We start from the raw sequence: 17,819 nt of genomic DNA, 5'->3' as shown, positions 1-17,819 counted from the left end.
TTTCCTGGATATTTTATATTAAGAATTTGTTGGATTTAACATTTTATTTTTCCCCTATTGAATCTTCAACGCCTGAGATTTTCTCTTCCATTTCTTGCATTTTGTTGGTTATGCTAACATCTGTAGCTTCTGTTCATTTACCCAGATTTTCCATTTCCAGAATTCCCATGGTTTGTATTTTCTTTATTGTCTCTATTTCATTTTTCAAGTCTTGAACTGTTTGCTTCACCTGTTTATTTTTTCTTTGTTTTCTTGGATTTCTTTAAGAGATTTATTAATTTCTTTCAATTTTTTTTGTCTTTTACTCTATTTCTTTACCGGAATTTTTTGTTTCCTCTTTAAGGTTTTCTATCATCTTCATAAAGTTATAGTTTAGGGTTTTTTTTCTGCTTCTTCTGAGTTAGGATGATCAGGTCTTCCTGTATGACCACTGGGTTGTGGTGTTACCTTGTTGCTTTTTAGATTGCTGAATAAATTCTTGCATTGGAGCCTACCCATCTCTTCTTCTCTAATTGCCAGCAGTGTCTTTGTGTCTTGGTCCAATCCTGTGTCAGTGTCTCAGGGATCCTCTCTTAGACCAATTGTTGCAGTTACTGTCAGTGTCTTAGGGAACCATTCTTGGTCTGCTCTGTGCAGTTGCTGTCTGTTTCTTAGAGAGCCGCTAAGGTCTCCGGGGATGGTTGGGTACAGGGGCAGAGTGAAACTTGTAGGTTTCAGGGTCTGATCGACGTAGGGGATGTTGAAGCAGCCTACCTGCAGATGGCTTGCCTGTTGGCTGTCTAATGAAGCTGACGCAGGTAGAGAGGTTCAGGGGTTTGCCCCATAACAGGACCTGTCCAGCTGGGGAACTGATCACTCACGTCTTGGTCCACTATGTACAGTTGCAGTCTGTGCATCAGAGTTCATCTGTGGTCATGGTAACAAATTTTATTTTGATGGAAACTAGTGATTTATTAAAATAATCTTGTCTAGTGGTGGGGCAAGGTTACAGGAGACCACTTTTATATTTTATAAAGTAGTGTTTTGTTCATGTGCATAACCTACAAATACATACATCACACTCAGCAGGAAGGGGCTGTGTGGAAGTAAGTTAGGCACAATGTTCATGACTTTAATCACAGCATTTAAGAAGCTGGGGCAATATGATTGCTATTAGTTCATACCTGGCCTTTGTCTAAGATTCCAAAAGTAAGCTGGGCAGTGGTGGTCCACGCCTTTAATCTCACACTCAGGAGGAAAGGTACACACCTTCAATCCCAGCACTCAGGAGGAAGACGGGTGGAATCTCTGAGTTCCAGCAGAGCCAAGGGTACACAGAAAGAACCCCTTTCTCAAAAATCATAAAAGGTCCCAAAGTAGATGTATAAGCACAGAAACCAAATTGGTATGTGAGAAGGGAGCACTGTAGAAGACCGAAGGTAACAAACTACTATTTGTTGGTGTTGGATCCTGCCTTCCACAGAACTCAGGTCCAGATGGACTATGAACCTAATGTGGGACTAGATTATAAGACTACCTTTACAACTCATGGGCTTATAAAATGCTATTAAATAAGATACAAAAAGGAAGTTTTGTGAGACAGGGTTTTTCTGTGTAGCCTTGACTATCCTGGAACTCTCTCTGTAGACCAGGCTGGCCTCAAACTAGAGACCCTCTTCCCTCTGCCTCCTTAGCACGGATATCAAAGGCTTGCACAACCACATAACCACTACCCGGAACAAAAAAGTCTTTTCTTTTTTGTGGGAGGGGGATGTTCAAGACAGGGTTTCTCTGTACTTTGGAGCCTGTCCTGGAACTAGCTCTTATAGACAAGGCTGGCCTCAAACTCATAGAGATCCACCTATTAAATTAAGTGGATTTAACTTATTAAGCACTTTAACTATTAAGTGCTGGGATTAAAGTTGTGTGCCAACACTGCCCGGTTTAAAATTAAGGACTTCTTACCCATCATGGTAACACATTCTGTAATGCCAGTACTTGGAATGTCTACATCCTTATCTTAAGACTAGATCTAGTGAATGGCACATGATTATAAGCCTAGTACCACATAGGCCCAGGTAGAAGGATCACAGGTTTGACACTAACTAGCCTGAATTACAGAGGGATACACTGTCTCAAAAAAAAAAGTAGATCAGCCAAGCAGGGTTGGTGCATGCCATTAATCCCAGCACTCAGGAAGCAGAGGCAGGTGGATCTCTGGGGGAATAAAGATTATGACTACAATCTAGCAATGTATGAATAAAACCATAGCTTTATGCATCAATATGAGTGACCAGTAGCAGACCAAGCAAGCCCAGGGCATGATGGTTTTACATATCTGTAATCCTAACCCTCTAGAACTGGAAGCAAGAAGACTGGAGACTGAGGCAGCAAGATTACCATGATTCCAGGCCACTCTGAGTTAGAGTGATGACTTATCTTCAAATAACAAAAACAAAAAATGCAAGCATAAAATTTCATACATTACATTACGTGTAATAAAATTTAAAACCAAGTCCCACAATAGTTATATGTTGCATAATGAACAGGTTACATTCGAAGATATGTGTCAAGGCAACACCTGGGTTGGTTGTAAACATTATAATGTCCTTATACAAACCCAGGTTGTGTTAGAGATTGTATTATCATGAGACTGATCTTAGTATGTGCTGTCTATTCACAGAAGCATCTGCACAAATGACTGCATGTCATAAATGCACGTAGCTCTGAGAAGATTAGACATAATAAAAGGCTTTTCACTTAGGTTATCACTGGGGAAAGAAGGGAATATCATTCAGAAAATAGAATGTGCTTGTCGGTGATGGAGCAAGATTTTAATCCCAGCATTCGGGATGCAGAGGCAGGTGGGATCCATTTGAATTTGAGGTTAGCCTGGTCTACAGAAGGAGTTCGAGGACACCTAAAACTACACAATGAAACCTTGTCTCAACAAGAAAAAAATGAAAGAAAAAAATGAGAGAAAAACAAAATAGAATTCATGTGAATATAAGAACATTTTTTCTTTTGAGGTGACATTTTCTTGGCAGCCGAGACATGTTAAACTGTGATCCTCCTGTCTCAGCCTCTCATGTGCTGAGTTTACAGTCATCTATTATTACATCCACCTGGTTCTTTTCTTAATTTACAAATGTCATTCTTGTATGTAAATGTCACACTTGAAACAAAATTCATTTTTGTGCATTAAGGGTTGTGAATTGTTTCCACTAGAAACACCTTGAAGAACAGATTGCAAAAGCAGATGGAGACTATGAAGGATGCATGTCTGAAGACCTCTTGGAAAATATCAAAGAGATTGCCGAGAAATACAAGAGTAATGCTGCTCTATTTAAGACTCCGAGTGAATGAAGATAAATTGACGGTGGCTGTCTTGTGTCTGTCATTGGCATATATTAAATAAAAATATTTATATCTTAAAATTGTGGTACCTTGGTAGATTAGCTTTTTAAGTGTAACAGACAGTTAATGAAGTACATTAATAAAGTGTGGGTTTTCCCTCCATTTCTGTGACTCACTTCTGATGAAAGTACATGGTATGGGCTAAACCAGAAGTTAGCAGACTACAGTGTGAACTAAGTAAGACACACCCATTCACTGACTTTCTGTATGTGCTTGGCCACGGTGATCTCATTAAACTAAAGAAGACACCACTTGGCCTGCAGAGCCAGACATTGACTCTCAGGTCCTTGTAACTTTTCCTCAGAGGGTGGGAAGAAGCATCTGTTCACCCACATGAAAAAGGTAACAACAAACCAAAGTAAGGATTCCCTCCCAATCCAGGTAGTGAATCAGTGAGTTCACTTGTAGGATCGCAAATGACTCAAGGCAGCTACAGCACCAGGAACCCCCTGGACAGCATACCAGCACTTAGACCATGAAGAGTGCCACCAGCAGCATGGGCAACTCACAAACACCTTTACCACCGAAGAGCTGTGGGCAGCTTAAGGGAAGCTACACTACCAAAAAGTTCCCCCACTCCAGTCAATTATGTAGGTCTTATAGATCCTCAGGGCAGGGGTCCCCAAGCTCCCTACTCCATCTGTGAGAAAATGCCGATTAAAAGACAATTATCTTCAGATAGAACTAAATACAGTCTAGAGGTAGTTTTAACACTCAGGAGAATGGACCAGGGAAGAGAAAGAGTCTTCCTGTTCAAGTCAAGCAGATCAAATGTATGGGGCACCACGCTGGCCTTAGAGTCAGAAACAAGTCCCATGCAAACCCTGTGGAGGGGACTACTCCCTGAGCGGTGGGGTTACTGCTGCTCCTGAGAGCTCCCTGAGCAGCAGAGCAGCACTGACCGAGACCAACGGGGCACTCGGTACCAAGCAGGCTCCATGAGGTGTCTTCCAGCCTTGTGGAGCCAGGACTTGAATATTCAAAAGGCTGTCCTGTCTGTGAGAAAGGGAAACAGTGAAAATAGTCTGGAAAAACGTGAGCTGTTGAACTATTTCTAGACATAAATTATGGGCAGCTAAAATCTTAAAAATGCGTTGTTAATAAAGTGGAACCCAGGGGAAAATCCATGGCTTTGTAATTCATTTTCTTTAGATGATCTAATGTAACTGGCTAGTAGTGGTGCTGTAGGCTAGTGCTACCTAGAGTGTGTGTCTAGTGTGTCTAGTGTGGCCTTTGGATTTCATCCTAGAACCCAGAGCTACAAGTTTAGCTAGGCATGATAGCAAACACATGTAATCTCCTGCACCCACATTCAGAATGCTGAGGAGCAAGGATTTTGAGGTCAGACCACGCTGAGCTATATAGCAAGCTAAAGACCAAGGTCTTTTAAGACCTTTTAAGGCTGTGTCTCAAAAAAATAAAATAAAATTTATTAATAAAACATTTATTAATTACAAAAGTAATTTTTGAGGCAAAGTCTCTAGCCCAGGCTGGTCTCAAACTCCCTGTGTAGTTGAAGGTGACCTTGAACTTCTTACCCTCTGCCTTTTACTTCCAAAGCATGAGATTACAATTTTTCTCCTGGTCTGGATTATGTGCTATGGAGACCAAACTCAACTCCTCTTGTTTGCTAGGCAAGAAAAATTATCACCAACTGCTGAAAAGCAAAACTTAGTTAGGAAAGAAAGAAGGTGGATGGTAGTACATACCTGCAATCCATCCTTTGGGCAATTGAGAAAAGAGGACCGTGAGACCCTGTCAAAACTAAAGAGTAAAGAGAGACACTCAGATGGATTTGGCCTTCCTTGGCAGTAAAGTTATCTGGGCTTAAGTTATCAGCTCTAGTTATCTGGGCTTAAGGACTGCTTGATCTACAAGCACAAAGTTCCACATGCACAGCTAAAGAAATAGAAATGAACCCATGACGATGACATCTACTGGTTGTACCGGCCTTCTAGAATGCTGAAACAGATTCTAAAGGTGCACCCAAAATGCCAGCCTCAAGAACTCTGAAAGGACAGAACACTATCCTGTACTATGCATCCCGTTTGTGAAATCAGAGATTTTTCTATGGCACTGTGTCCCAGTGAAAGGATGCCTGTCAGTGGAATCCAAGAGTAGAACCAAGAGCCAGTCTTGGTTTGGCATAGATTTCAGCAACTAAGAATTTAGTGCTTTCTATCCCCAAATTTACTTAGAGGTCATGTGCTGTGGGACAACCTTCCTGTATGCTCCTCATTTGGACCTTGGGGGCTCAGTCCAGTGCTCCAATGTGGGTCTCCGTCTCTATCTCCATCTATCGTCAGATGAAGGTTCCCTCTGGTCCTGCCTTTCTTGCTCACATTCTCCCTCCTTCTGCTTCTCATTTGGACCTAGGGAGTTAACTCCAGTGTTCCAATATGTGTCTCTGTCTCTATCTCCTTCCATCACCAGATGAAGGGTTCTATGGTGATATGCAAAATATTCATCAGTATGGTTATGGGCCAAGGCCAGTTCAGGCACCCTCTTCTCTGCTGCCCAGGGAACAATCTGGGGACCTCTCCTTGGGCCTGGGAACCCCTCCAGAATCAAGTCTCTTGCAAACCCTAAAATGGCTCCCTTAGTTGATATATATACTTCCCTGCTCCCATATCCATCCTTCCTCCCTCCCCCACATCCCATTCCCCCAAGCCATCCATAATCCTCCCCCTCTCCCTTCTCTCTAACCATCTCCCCTTACTTCCACCCCCCACAACACGTGCACCCAAGTTTGCCTGGCAATCTTGTCTACTTCTAATATCCAGGAGGATAACTATATGATTTTCTTCAGGTTCACCTTCTTATTTAGCTTCTCTAGGATCACAAATTATAGGCTCAAAGACCTTTAACTATGGCTAGAATCCACTTATGAGTGAGTACATACCATATTCCTCTTTTTGGGTCTGGGTTACCTCACTCAGTAAAGCGTTTTCTATTTCCATCCATTTGCATGCAAAATTTAAGATGTCATTGTTTTTTTACCGCTGAGTAAAACTCTAATGTGTATATGTTCAACACCTTTTTTAACCATTCTTCTATTGAGGGGCACCTAGGTTGTTTCCAGGTTCTGGCTATTACAAATAGTGCTGCTATGAACATAGTTGAACAAATGCTTTTGTAGTATGACAGGACATCTCTTGGGTATATTCCCAAGAGTGGAATTGCTGGGTCCTGAGGGAGGTTGACTCCCAGTTTCCTGAGAAACCACCACACTGATTTCCACAGTGGCTGCACAAGTTTGCATTCCCACCAACAATGGTTGAGTGTTCCCCTCACTCCACATCCTCTCCAGCATAGGCTATCATGGGTGTTTTTGAGTTTGGCTATTCTGACAGGTGTAAGATGGTATCTCAAAGTTGTTTTGATTTGCATTTCCCTGATCGCTAAGGAGGTTGAGCATGACCTTAAGTGCCTTTTGGCCATTCGGAGTTCATCTGTTGTGAATTCTCTGTTCAGTTCAGTACCCCATTTTTTAATTGGGTTAGTTAGAGTTTTAGTGTCTAGTTTCTTGAGTTCTTTGTATATTTTGGAGATCAGACCTTTGTCTGATGAGTGGTTGGTGAAGGTCTTCTCCCAGTCAGAAGGTAGCCTTTTTGTCCTTTGCTTTACAGAAGCTTCTCAGTTTCAGGAGGTCCCATTTATTCATTGATTCTCTTATTGTCTGTGCTACTGGGGTTCTACTTAGGAAGTGGTCTCCTGTGCTTATATCTTGTAGACTACTTCCCTTTCTCTTCTATCAGGTTCAAAGCGGTCAGATTAATGTCGATGTCTTTAATCCATTTGGACTTGAGTTTTGTGCATGGTGATAGATATGGATCTACTTTCATTCTTCTACAGGTTGACATCCAGTTGTGCCAGCACCGTTTGTTAAAGATGCTATCCTTCTTCCATTGTATACCTTTAGCTCCCTTGTCGAAAATCAGGTGTTCATAGGTTTGTGGGTTAATATCTGGGTCTTCTATTCGATTCCAGAGGTCGACTTCTCTGTTCTTATGCCAATACCGAGCTGTTTTCAATACTGTTGCTCTGTAATAGAGTTTGAAGTCAGGGATGGTAATGCCTCCAGAAGTTCCTTTATTGTATAAGATTGTTTTGCCATATAAACTTGATAATTGTTCTCTCAAGGTCTGTGAAGAAGTTTGATGGGATTTTGATGGGGATTGCATTGAATCTATAGATTGCTTTTGGTAGAATTGCCATTTTTACTATGTTGATTCTCCCAATCCAAGAGCAGGGGAGGTCTTTCCATTTTCTGGTATCCTCTTCAATTTCTTTCTTCAAAGACTTAAAGTTCTTATCAAATAGGTCTTTCACTTCCTTGGTTAGAGTTACCCCAAGATATTTTATGCTATTTGTGGCTATCGTGAAAGGTGATGTTTCTCTGATTTCCCTCTCTGCTTCTTTATCCTTTGTGTATAAGAAGGCAACCAATTTTTTGGAGTTGATCTTTTATCCTGCCACATTACTAAAGGTGTTTATCAGCTGTATGAGTTCTTTGGTAGAGTTTTTGGGGTGGCTTATGTACACTATCATATCATCTGCAAATAACGAAAGTTTAACTTCATCCTTTCCAATTTGAATCCCCTTGATCCCCTTATGTTGTCTTATTGCTATTGCTAAAACTTCAAGCACTATATTGAAGAGGTATGGAGAGTGGACAGCCTTGTCGTCTTCCTGATTTTAGTGGAATGGCTTTGAGTTTCTCTCCATTCAACTTGATGTTAGCTGTAGGCTTGGTGTACATTGCTTTTATTATATTTAGGTATGATCCCCGTATTCCCAATCTCTCCAATACCTTTATCATAAAGGGGTGTTGAATTTTGTCAAATGCTTTTTCAGCATCCAATGAAATGATCATATGGTTTTTTTCTTTCAGTTTATTTATATGATGGATTACATTGATAGATTTGCACATGTTGAACCAGCCCTGCATCTCTGGGATGAAGCCCACTTGATCATAATGGATGATTTTTCTAATGTGTTCTTGGATTCGGTTTGCCAGTATTTTATTGAGAATTTTTGCGTCGATGTTCATGAGTGAGATAGGCCTGTAATTCTCTTTCATGGTTGTGTCTTTGTGTGGTTTTGGTATCAAGGTAACTGTAGCTTCACAAAAAGAGTTTGGCAATGACTCTATATTCTGTTTCTATATTGTGAAATACATTAAGGAATGTAGGTATTAGCTCTTCCTGGAAGTTCTGGTAGAATTCTGCATTGAAACCATCTGGTCCTGGGCTTTTTTTTGGTAGGGAGATTTTTGATAACAGCTTCTAATTCTTCACAACTATTTAGATTGTTCACCTGGTCTTGGTTCAACTTTGGTATATGGTACTCATCTAAAAAAAAAGTCCATTTCTTTTACATTTTCCAATTTTGAGGCATACAGGCTTTTGTAGTAAGATCTAATGATTCTCTGAATTTCCTCTGTGTCTGTGGTTATGTCCCCCTTTTCATTTCTGATCTTATTAATTTGCATGTTCTCTCTCTGCCGTGTGATTAGTTTGGGGAGGAGTTTGTCAATCTTGTTAATTTTCTCCAAGAACCAGCTTTTTGTTTCATTGATTCTTTGGATTGTTTTCTGTGTTTCTATTTTGTTGATTTCAGCCCTCAGTTTGATTATTTCCAGTCTTCTACTCCTCCTGTGTGAATCAGCTTCTTTTTTTTTCTAGAGCTTTCAAGTGTGCTGTTAAGTCTCTAATGTGTGCTTTCTCCGTTTTCTTTAATTGGGCACTTAGTGCTATGAACTTTCCTCTTAGCACTGCTTTCATAGTGTCCCATAGGTTTGAGTATGTTGTGCCTTTATTTTCATTGAATTCAAGGAAGACTTTAATTTCTTTCTTTCTTTCTTGACCCAGGGGTGATTTAGTAGTTGACTGCTCAACTTAAACATGTCACCAAGACATCAAGTCATCAGTTTGTACAATTCTAAGAAACCAGTTTGAAATATTTTCATAAAACATTTTAAGGAAAAGTGATTATAAACTTACATACAGAATTCAACAAATACTGTGTCAACTTTCACAGAAATATTTAATGTTAAAACTTCTAAATTTTATAAAATATTCTTGATAGATTGTCATTTACTGTTAGTTGCTCCTCATAGGCGCTTCAGCAGCAACTAAAAAGAAAACCAAGAATTATCAATAGTATCAAGAACATCATTGGTGGCATCATAAGGATGAGCAGTAACAGTGGCATCATCAATAGAATCCTATGTAGTGTCACGTCACAAAGGATATCATTGTATTTGAGAATGGTGAGAAGGTGGAGTCCTGTCTCATTGGTTTTACTCTCAGAGGTTGTTTCTTTTGGGGTGTTTGTTTACAGAATGATGGTATCCATATAAGTCACAGTATATGAACACAGAAAAATGGAAACTAATATCTAACAGTTACATTTCTCTGCTTAGCCAAGTTTCACATTAGGAGTGAAAATTATTTCCTCATTCCAGCCTAGGAGACAAATGTGAATGTACCAACTTTACTTAATCAATTTGGTTGGACTAAACTGATTTTGTTAGTTTTATGTGATGTATTTTCAATAGGATTGGAAAAGATACTCAATTTTTTTCTAGTTTTAGGTAATACCTATAGAGTCCTATACAAAAGACAAAATTTATTTATAATACATATTAGTGCCAAAGAGAATTAGATTTCTAGTACATAAATCTATATTTATTTTATTTATTGCTATGGTCTAATGTACCTTGTTAAGCTCCTGGTAATTTTACCTGCATGGCACTGTCTAAATTAGGTTCAATACCTACCCATGACGTCACCAATGTTACAGATTTCAGGAACCATACTGAAGATGCTAGCAGAAGCAGTGACACGGTTGCTGCCCCAATTGTAAGAAACTTTGAGCAAGTATTCCTTTTATAGCGTAAGTCAGCTGAATTTGCAACACTGAAACCTTCATTAGCATTCTGAGAAGGGTCCCAACCATCACCTGGGACTCAAACAAGAACAGATTCCTGATCAGTAGTGAATCAACCACACCTGTGTTCTCTTCTAAGATAAGTTTCAAGTATAGGGTCAGCATTTTGCAAAAGGTTCATGGTGTCACCATTGTGGTTACCAGGAGCAAGTTCAGGGTCAGCATGTGATCTCCCCCTGGCGTGCCCAGTGTAAGTACCTAATGAATGTGTGTGATCCAGGGTGGTGTTGTGAACAGTAATTTCCTCAGATGCCTTAAGATGGTCACCTTTGTCACTAGCATGAGCAGATGATATTGAGTCTTCAACCTTTAAGGTGAGAAGACTCCCGCCCATCCACCTTTGCAGCGACCCCCGCCTGCTCCGAGGAATTTCCGTTGCAACTATAGTCCAAACCAGGTCAAGCTGTTCCCAGGCCAGCATAATCACCCTGAGACCAGATGGGTCCCTGATGATGAGAAAACAGGATATCTGTAGTCAGATACCTGGAGGTCAGCCTTCGGCGGACAGGAAGACCAAAAGGGAGCAGGAAGCCCAGAGTGGGCTGCCTTAACTTATTCCCATGTATTCAAGATGAATAGACAACCCGTCCCTGACCTGACCCCACCGTTTTATCTGAAATAACCATTGAAAATGCATCCGCTTCTGTAAGCTTGCTTCTTGCTATATAATCAGCCCCAAATTTAGCCCGACACGCTCAGCCACCCAAAAGCTGCAGCGTCCACGGCCACCCATGTGAACAAATAAAAATACCTCTTGCTTTTGCATCCAGTGTGGACTGATCTTGGTTCTGGGCATCAGGGTCCCCAAGGGGAGGACACCCAAATCGGGGATCTTTCAAAGGAAATTTTGAGATGTTAGTTTTCACAGAAAATTTCACTGATTTTTATTCATTTTAGAACTTATCTGTTAATGTCAGCATCTTGATTTATAGACCCAAATGTTTGTTTGTTCAGGCTAATTTTCTCACTATAACCACTGATATCCTGTTACCTTTGCTTCCATTCTGTTTTAGTCAAAGCCCCAGAGTTTGAGAATCTTAAAAGGGGATCTGCTCAGCTTTATGCCTTCTTTTTTACGGCTCTTTACTACCTGACATTGTTATCCTCTGTATAATGGGAAGATGTCAAAAAAAATGACACAATGTGTCCTCTCCTCTTTATGACTGGGATTTTACATTCCAGCCAGGTTAAGAGAATGTGACAATTAGGTGCTTTGGGAACAAAAAGAACATCTCTCTTCTGCATCACACTAATGCTCTTCCTGAGGCCTTTCACAACTGCCCGTTAGGTTCCTGAGATAACAGAACAGTGAGGGTGACTTTTGAAATGTGTGAACCCACAGCAGAGGGGAACTGTAGAGCTGAAGTAAGGATTCTTGGAGATGCCTTCCAAATTCTTACTCCCTAGCCATGACTATTTTTATACACGACTGATGGATGTAATGGCCTGTTCCAGCATCACTGTGGTAGCTTGAATGAGAACAGACTCATGGGCTCATATATTTGAATGTTGGTCTCCATTAGTGGAACTACTTGGGGGAGGGTTAGGAGGTGAGGCCTTGTTGGAGGAGGTGTGGTTTTGTTGGAGGAGTTGTGTGGTTTTGGGTTTCAGAAGACTGGTGCCATTTCCAGTGAGCTCTCGGTTTCTTGTATGAGTTAAATGTAACTCTCAGCTGGGGCTACAGCACCATGCCTCCCGGCCTGAACCATGGTGATGATGAAACTGTATGTATCCCATTGGAACCAAAGGCCTCACTCTGAACGAACCCTTCCTTCTAGACATTGCCTTGGGCATGGTGTTTTACTACAGCAACAGAAAATAATAGAAACATCATCCAATTACAGTCTGAGTGAGACAGACAAAGCCCGAAGGATCCATTTGAAGGGCTGAGGGGGTATTTTGCAGTGGAGTATGCCAAAAGAGTTGAGACCATTCCATAATGTTTGCTTAGACAGGATACATAGAAAACCACCTGATTTAATCAGATACATTTAGGAAGTGCCAGTTTTGAAAATGCATTTGATGCTGTTTGTCAGAAGGGGAGCCTCTTCAGCTTTTATTTCAATTATACATAAAGTTGCTAGGTCTTTATCATTCATGACATCTCAGGGTGACTCCTAACTTAGCAGTCTATGTTTACCTTTCTGTACCAGGTTTAGGAGACTTTGTGCTACTTGTGAAAGACTCAAACGTTCCAAAGCTCACCTAACATCATCAATGTAACACAAAGAACAAAAACATGTAGTGAGGGGTGAGTTTGGTCCTTAGAGCATCTCTGTTGAAAGATTGGTCACCTGTGTACTAAGTGACATTTTTGCATTTATGTGATTCAACATTGACCCCTTTCTAAAAAGTTTTTGTTGCTTTTGTAGTTTCAACTTGTCTCAGTCGCGTGGGCTGGAACCAAGAATCTCGGCGAAGGGTGTAGGATTGAATGAATGCACAGAGCACGAGGTTGAGGTGGAACAGCTTCTTTATTGTTCTGCTGAGGCTGGCTTTTATACCATGGCAACAAATGAGGAGGGGGCTGCGAAGGGACTGTAACCTGACCCCAGCAGGGATCAAGGAATGGTCACTGCACTCAAAATTCCTTTCCCCACTCCAGGAGCAGAGGGAATTTATTATGTTTTCTTTACAGATAAGCACCTCAAATGGGGGCAGGAATATCATAACTCGGGGCTGCTGTTCCCACAATTCCCCCTACTTTATTTTATAATGAGGGGTCCTGTCTTAGGTCCTACGAGGGAAGTACCTTTCCTTACCCTTCATAGGGCCCCCGATGCCCTGTCTTAGGTGGGGGGTCTCCTCACAGGTTGCCTGTCCTTGGAGACCCTCATTTTTTCAGCATCTGCAGCCACACCTCATGACTTCCGGAAGAGTCATGCGCCAGACTGAGAAACACCTGACGGTGGACAAGCTCAGTCAGAGTGAGGATGTTTCGGACTCATTTTAAAAGAAGCAGGCCTACTGCCACCCCTACTAGTACCAAGATCCCCAGGGACAAGGCACCTCACTATCGCTGTGCCCAATCCCCAATCTGGGCCATGGTATTCCACCATCCCTCAGCAGATACAGGTTTAACGTGCGTTTCATTAATTGCAATAATTTGATGTACCAAAGAGTGGGTAAAGTTTACAAAGGAATCATTCCAAGGCCCCCTAAGGTAAGCATTAAGGCGTTGCACCTCAAAGGACATATTTTTCACTTCCATAAGGGTCACACAGGCAGAATGATAAAAGTGAGAACAAGAGGCTTGTTGCACCATCCACAACACATTAATCTGTTCCTGTAATAAGGCCGTTTGCTAATTTAAATTTAACATCCCCAACTGAATATGTGAGTTGATGGTATTTTGAGTTTCTAAGGCCTGGGTAACATGGGCAACAAGAGTGTTAACAGTCTCTGCAGCAGCTGCACTGTGGGACATGGTAATTCTCGCAACGGTGGCAGCTGTGGCTGATATGGCAATAGCTGCAATGACTGTGGCAGTGATCCCAAAGTCTCTTCTTTCTTAATACAAGATAAGCTCTCGTCCATCATGTGGGTCTTCTACCACCAGGGGAACCAGGGCAGGAATTCTCACCATCAGCACGGACTCATCCGTTGGGGACCAGCAGTTGCTCAAAAAACAGGAGCTGGAAAAACAATTAAGGACACCATCCTCTCCTACTGACCCATTAAAGGAGACAAACATAAAGGGAGGCAGAACACAAGCTAGACTGACAATAGAGAAATTCATTCCCGCGGCATAACTAATCTGGAGGGAGGTTTCAAAGCTGTCCGATGTGTTCCATGGGCTGTAGCATTGAAGGCCAAGCCCTTTTGAAGGGCTAAAGGCCTAATATCTGTACATGCACAAGGGCCACAGAGAAGCATGCTCGCGAATGCAGGTGAAACCCCTCTCAAGGAGTTTTTAAAGGTAGGTCGGTGACCAAACCACCATAAATATTTATCTCCCTCCAATTTCCATGATTCCTTAGGAGCACAATTTCACCAAGGCAATGGTAAGTATTATCTAAAGAATTGTGGCATCTTCCAACATAAGGGAGCTGGTCTCGGAGGGGCCGGAAGTTCAGAAACATTTCTTTTAAAATTTATTGGGTAAAAGATATCTCTCAATCCAAAACAGGGATGCCCAGGAAAATTAGAAAAAAATTCTCCCAGAGAATAATTACTAAGGACCACACATGGTCCAGAAAGGGAGACACTAGGCATCGCTGAAATATTGCTAATCTTCCAGAAGCAGAGGGCATGGGATATATCAAATGTTAAATTACCCAATGAAGATCTTTCTAATGCTGTATATGCTGCAGGAAGCCCCAAGGTATAATTGGTGGAATAAAAGGATGGAAAAACAGAGCTTATTTTACTTACTGGCATCAGTATAGGTTGATTCCTCACCAGTGCCCATCTCAGGCCTCCCTCAATGTTCTTCACTTGAATCCATATTATTAGGACCAGTAGGGCCTGGCTCCATTGGCTGAACATTCCACTCCGGCACCCAGATGGGTTTTTTGGTTCCTGGAGGAAAGACACAAATGGTTCCCCTCACCCTAGCCAACATGGGTGTGGGTGATTGCCATTGTCCTGTGATACTATCCTTCCATTTAACCCAACCCAGAGATTGGGAGGGTTTCTGCCAATGTCTTTCCATTGCTGGAAAGTTAGATTGGCACCTGATAGGGGGTGGAGTCTGGAGGAATGAAGAGTAACTACTAATGAATAAAGGGTTTTTTCCGTGAATGACAAAAATATTTTAAAAATAAATACGGTGATAGTTGCATAATTTTAAAAACATAGTAAGAAAGCAGCTTGAGCGGTGGCTCAGCGGTTAAGAGCGCCTAACGCTCCTCTGCCAGAGGACCCGGGTTCAAGTCCCGTCTGGCTCTCAGCGATCGATATATCGATATATTAATCAATCATTATCAATAATCGGGAAAAAAAGTTTGGGGCTGGAGAGATGGCTCAGAGGTTAAGAGCACTGGCTCTTCTTTCAGAGCATCCAGATTCAATTCCCAGCACCCACATGGCAGCTCGCAACTGTCTGAGACTCCAGTCCTGGGGAATCTGACACCTTTACACCAATGCATATGAAATAAAGTTAAATAAATTAAAAGAAAACATACTAAAAAAACTACTGGGTTGTATACTTTAAGAGAGAATTTACTATATAAATGTATTTACTTCTCAATATTTAAAGACCACATTTCTTTCATGTCTGTGTATGTTTTGTCTGCATGTATATATGCTCACTGTGTGCATGTCTGGTGCCTGAAAAGACACAAGAGGGTGCTGGGTCCCCTAGAAATAAGTTTCCAGATGTCTGTGAGCTTCCTTCCATGTGGGTATGGTTGTAGGTTGAAGGGTTTGTGCTGAGGTATTGAGGACTCCCTTTCTCCTCCAGCAGCATGCAGAGTACTTTCCAGTACCGTGAACTCTGGTTAGTGTAACATGAGGGCTGGCTTGTTGGGGTTTCTGTCTCGCCTGGTACCCCACAACCGGCAAATCCCAAAGAAAATAACACAGAGTCTACATTAGGTTATAAACTGATTGGCCCATTAGCTCAGTCTTCTTATTAACTAATTCTTAAAGCTTATATTAACCCATTATTCTCATCTATGTTAGCCATATGGCTTGGTACCTTTTTCAGCTGTCAGCTCACATGTTGCTTCTCTGTGGTCTGGGCAGGAATGGTGGAGGGAGCTTCCTGCTTTCCAGAATATTCCCAGTCTCTTTGCTCCACCTCTACTTCCTGTCTGGCTTTCCCGCCTATACTGCCTGCCTGGCCAATCAGCGTTTTATTAAAATATGATTGACAGAATACAGACAATTCTCCCGCATCAGGTTAGTAGGTGAATAATCTAGTTAGACATCAGCTCAACTTCTCCATATTCAGTGACAGAAGTGTTACCTTCAGAAACAAGACCTTAACATCAGGTTGTGTGAGCAACCAAGAGCCTTGGCAATAGCTGTGCTATTTGCTGGTTTCCATGGGTCCCTTTGCTCAGTGACTCAACAGGCTGTAACCTGTTCCTGGCACTGGAGGTTTAATTTAGTGGCACAAGATATCTAGTTGAAGCCTTCTCTCCCTTGTTTTTTTGTCTCCCTGTGGGTTCCTTTCACATGTGTATAGGAAGCTTCTAGGGTAGTCAGTTTCCATATAGTTTTTCAAAGGACCTTTAATATTGGTTGTCCCTCTCCGTTTTCCCTCCTTTACCTTTCTGTTCCATCCTCCTTTTATTAAACCATCCAATTCTAGTTTTCCTTTTAGCTTCCAAACACTATAGACTACTTTCTTTCCTTGAGAGCTACTCTCCTCCCTCCTGGTCCCTTAGTAGGTTCCAAACCTCTGTGGCTATTCAGATTGCAGTTCCCATATCAGAACCTTAAAAGGGAACATCCTTAAAAGAAAACATACAATATTTGCCTACATGTGCTGAGTACTGTTTTTGTCACTGGAGTCTGACATATGCACAGAACACATGGTGCACAGCTGCTGAGCACCATTATGTGCTCGCAGCACATCACTATGCCCATGGAACTGTATTGCTAAGGATGAAACAGAGTTCAGCTCACACTGAAACAAGGACTTTACCTAGCAGGATACTTATTTGGTTCAGTGGGGAGACAACCAGTGTTTTGAACATTTACTGTTGGGTTTGGCGGGGGGAGTGCAGGTGGCTAAAGGGAGGCGGGGGCGAAGGGCCGGGAGGGCCTGGAGGGCCTGTGGAGCCTTGAAGCTCACCATGCAGGAGAACTTTGAATATGATGCCCTTACTATTAGAGCCCCTCAGTGGACTTGCTGGTACACCCGACTGTGGCCCGCATGCCTGGATCATGGGTTCTTTCGTCGGAAATGGCAGCAATTTCCCCTGTACTTAATTGGGTATGACCCTATAGGGCAGCTCCACAGGGCGGCCAGTGTGGATGATGTGGCTTCAGTTGAGAGACTCATCAATGGCAGTGTATACCGCGTCAATGAATATGACAGGAGGGGCAAGTAATGGGGCCTGGGGAGGGGCAAGGGGCAAGAAGGGCAGAAACTGTTGGGGACAGTAAGGGTCTACCAGGAAGAAACATACGGTCCAGACCTGCAGCCTCAGGGAGGGCAGATGTCATGCTGCTTAAGGCTCTTCTTTCATGGAGACCACTGGGTTTTGTGCCTGCTTTAGGCTCCTAGGCACCTGTTTAATAACTGTTAAGTCTGTTGTTCTACACAAGATAAGACAGTGATTTTTGCTTTTGTAATCAAACTTGCTTACTCTGCTCAAAAAGATGACTAGGACACCGGCAAGACATTTATGTTAAAAAATGAGACCCTGCCTCCGTTTAGTGAAGATCCATGTAATCTTGTGGGTTTTGTCTTTCCAAGTCCAGGCTGACATGGCTGATGCTGCATCTCAGGAGCACTCTCGGGTGCAGACCTGGTCCCAGAAATTAAAAGCATCTTATTATTCATGGTCACTGCA

General features: G+C 42.0%; 1 protein-coding gene and 1 long non-coding RNA gene across 2 annotated transcripts in view; one reads left to right on the top strand and one right to left on the bottom strand.

Moving 5' to 3' along the window:
• LOC146889368 (kinetochore protein NDC80 homolog) overlaps positions 1–3,416 on the top strand; it is a 39,361-nt gene extending 35,945 nt beyond the window's left edge. Inside the window, exon 17 of the mRNA XM_087902467.1 lies at positions 3,208–3,416. Coding sequence (XP_087758593.1) covers positions 3,208–3,345 — 138 coding nt within the window. The 3' untranslated portion in view covers positions 3,346–3,416. The remainder of the gene's footprint in view (positions 1–3,207) is intronic.
• Positions 3,417–12,805: 9,389 nt separating this feature from the next.
• Positions 12,806–17,605, bottom strand: LOC146889349 (uncharacterized). Its single transcript, XR_015000091.2, has 2 exons — positions 14,725–17,605; positions 12,806–13,985 (listed from the first exon to the last, which is right to left on the bottom strand). It is a non-coding gene; the product is annotated as an uncharacterized LOC146889349 (long non-coding RNA).
• Between the last annotated feature and the right edge of the window lie 214 nt (positions 17,606–17,819).

This window comes from Myodes glareolus, chromosome 27 (assembly GCF_982192425.1).
Source record: "Myodes glareolus chromosome 27, mMyoGla1.1, whole genome shotgun sequence".
Taxonomy (NCBI): domain Eukaryota; kingdom Metazoa; phylum Chordata; class Mammalia; order Rodentia; family Cricetidae; genus Myodes; species Myodes glareolus.
Note: the sequence above shows the minus strand (reverse complement) of the source record. Positions and strands in the feature narration are given on the sequence as shown.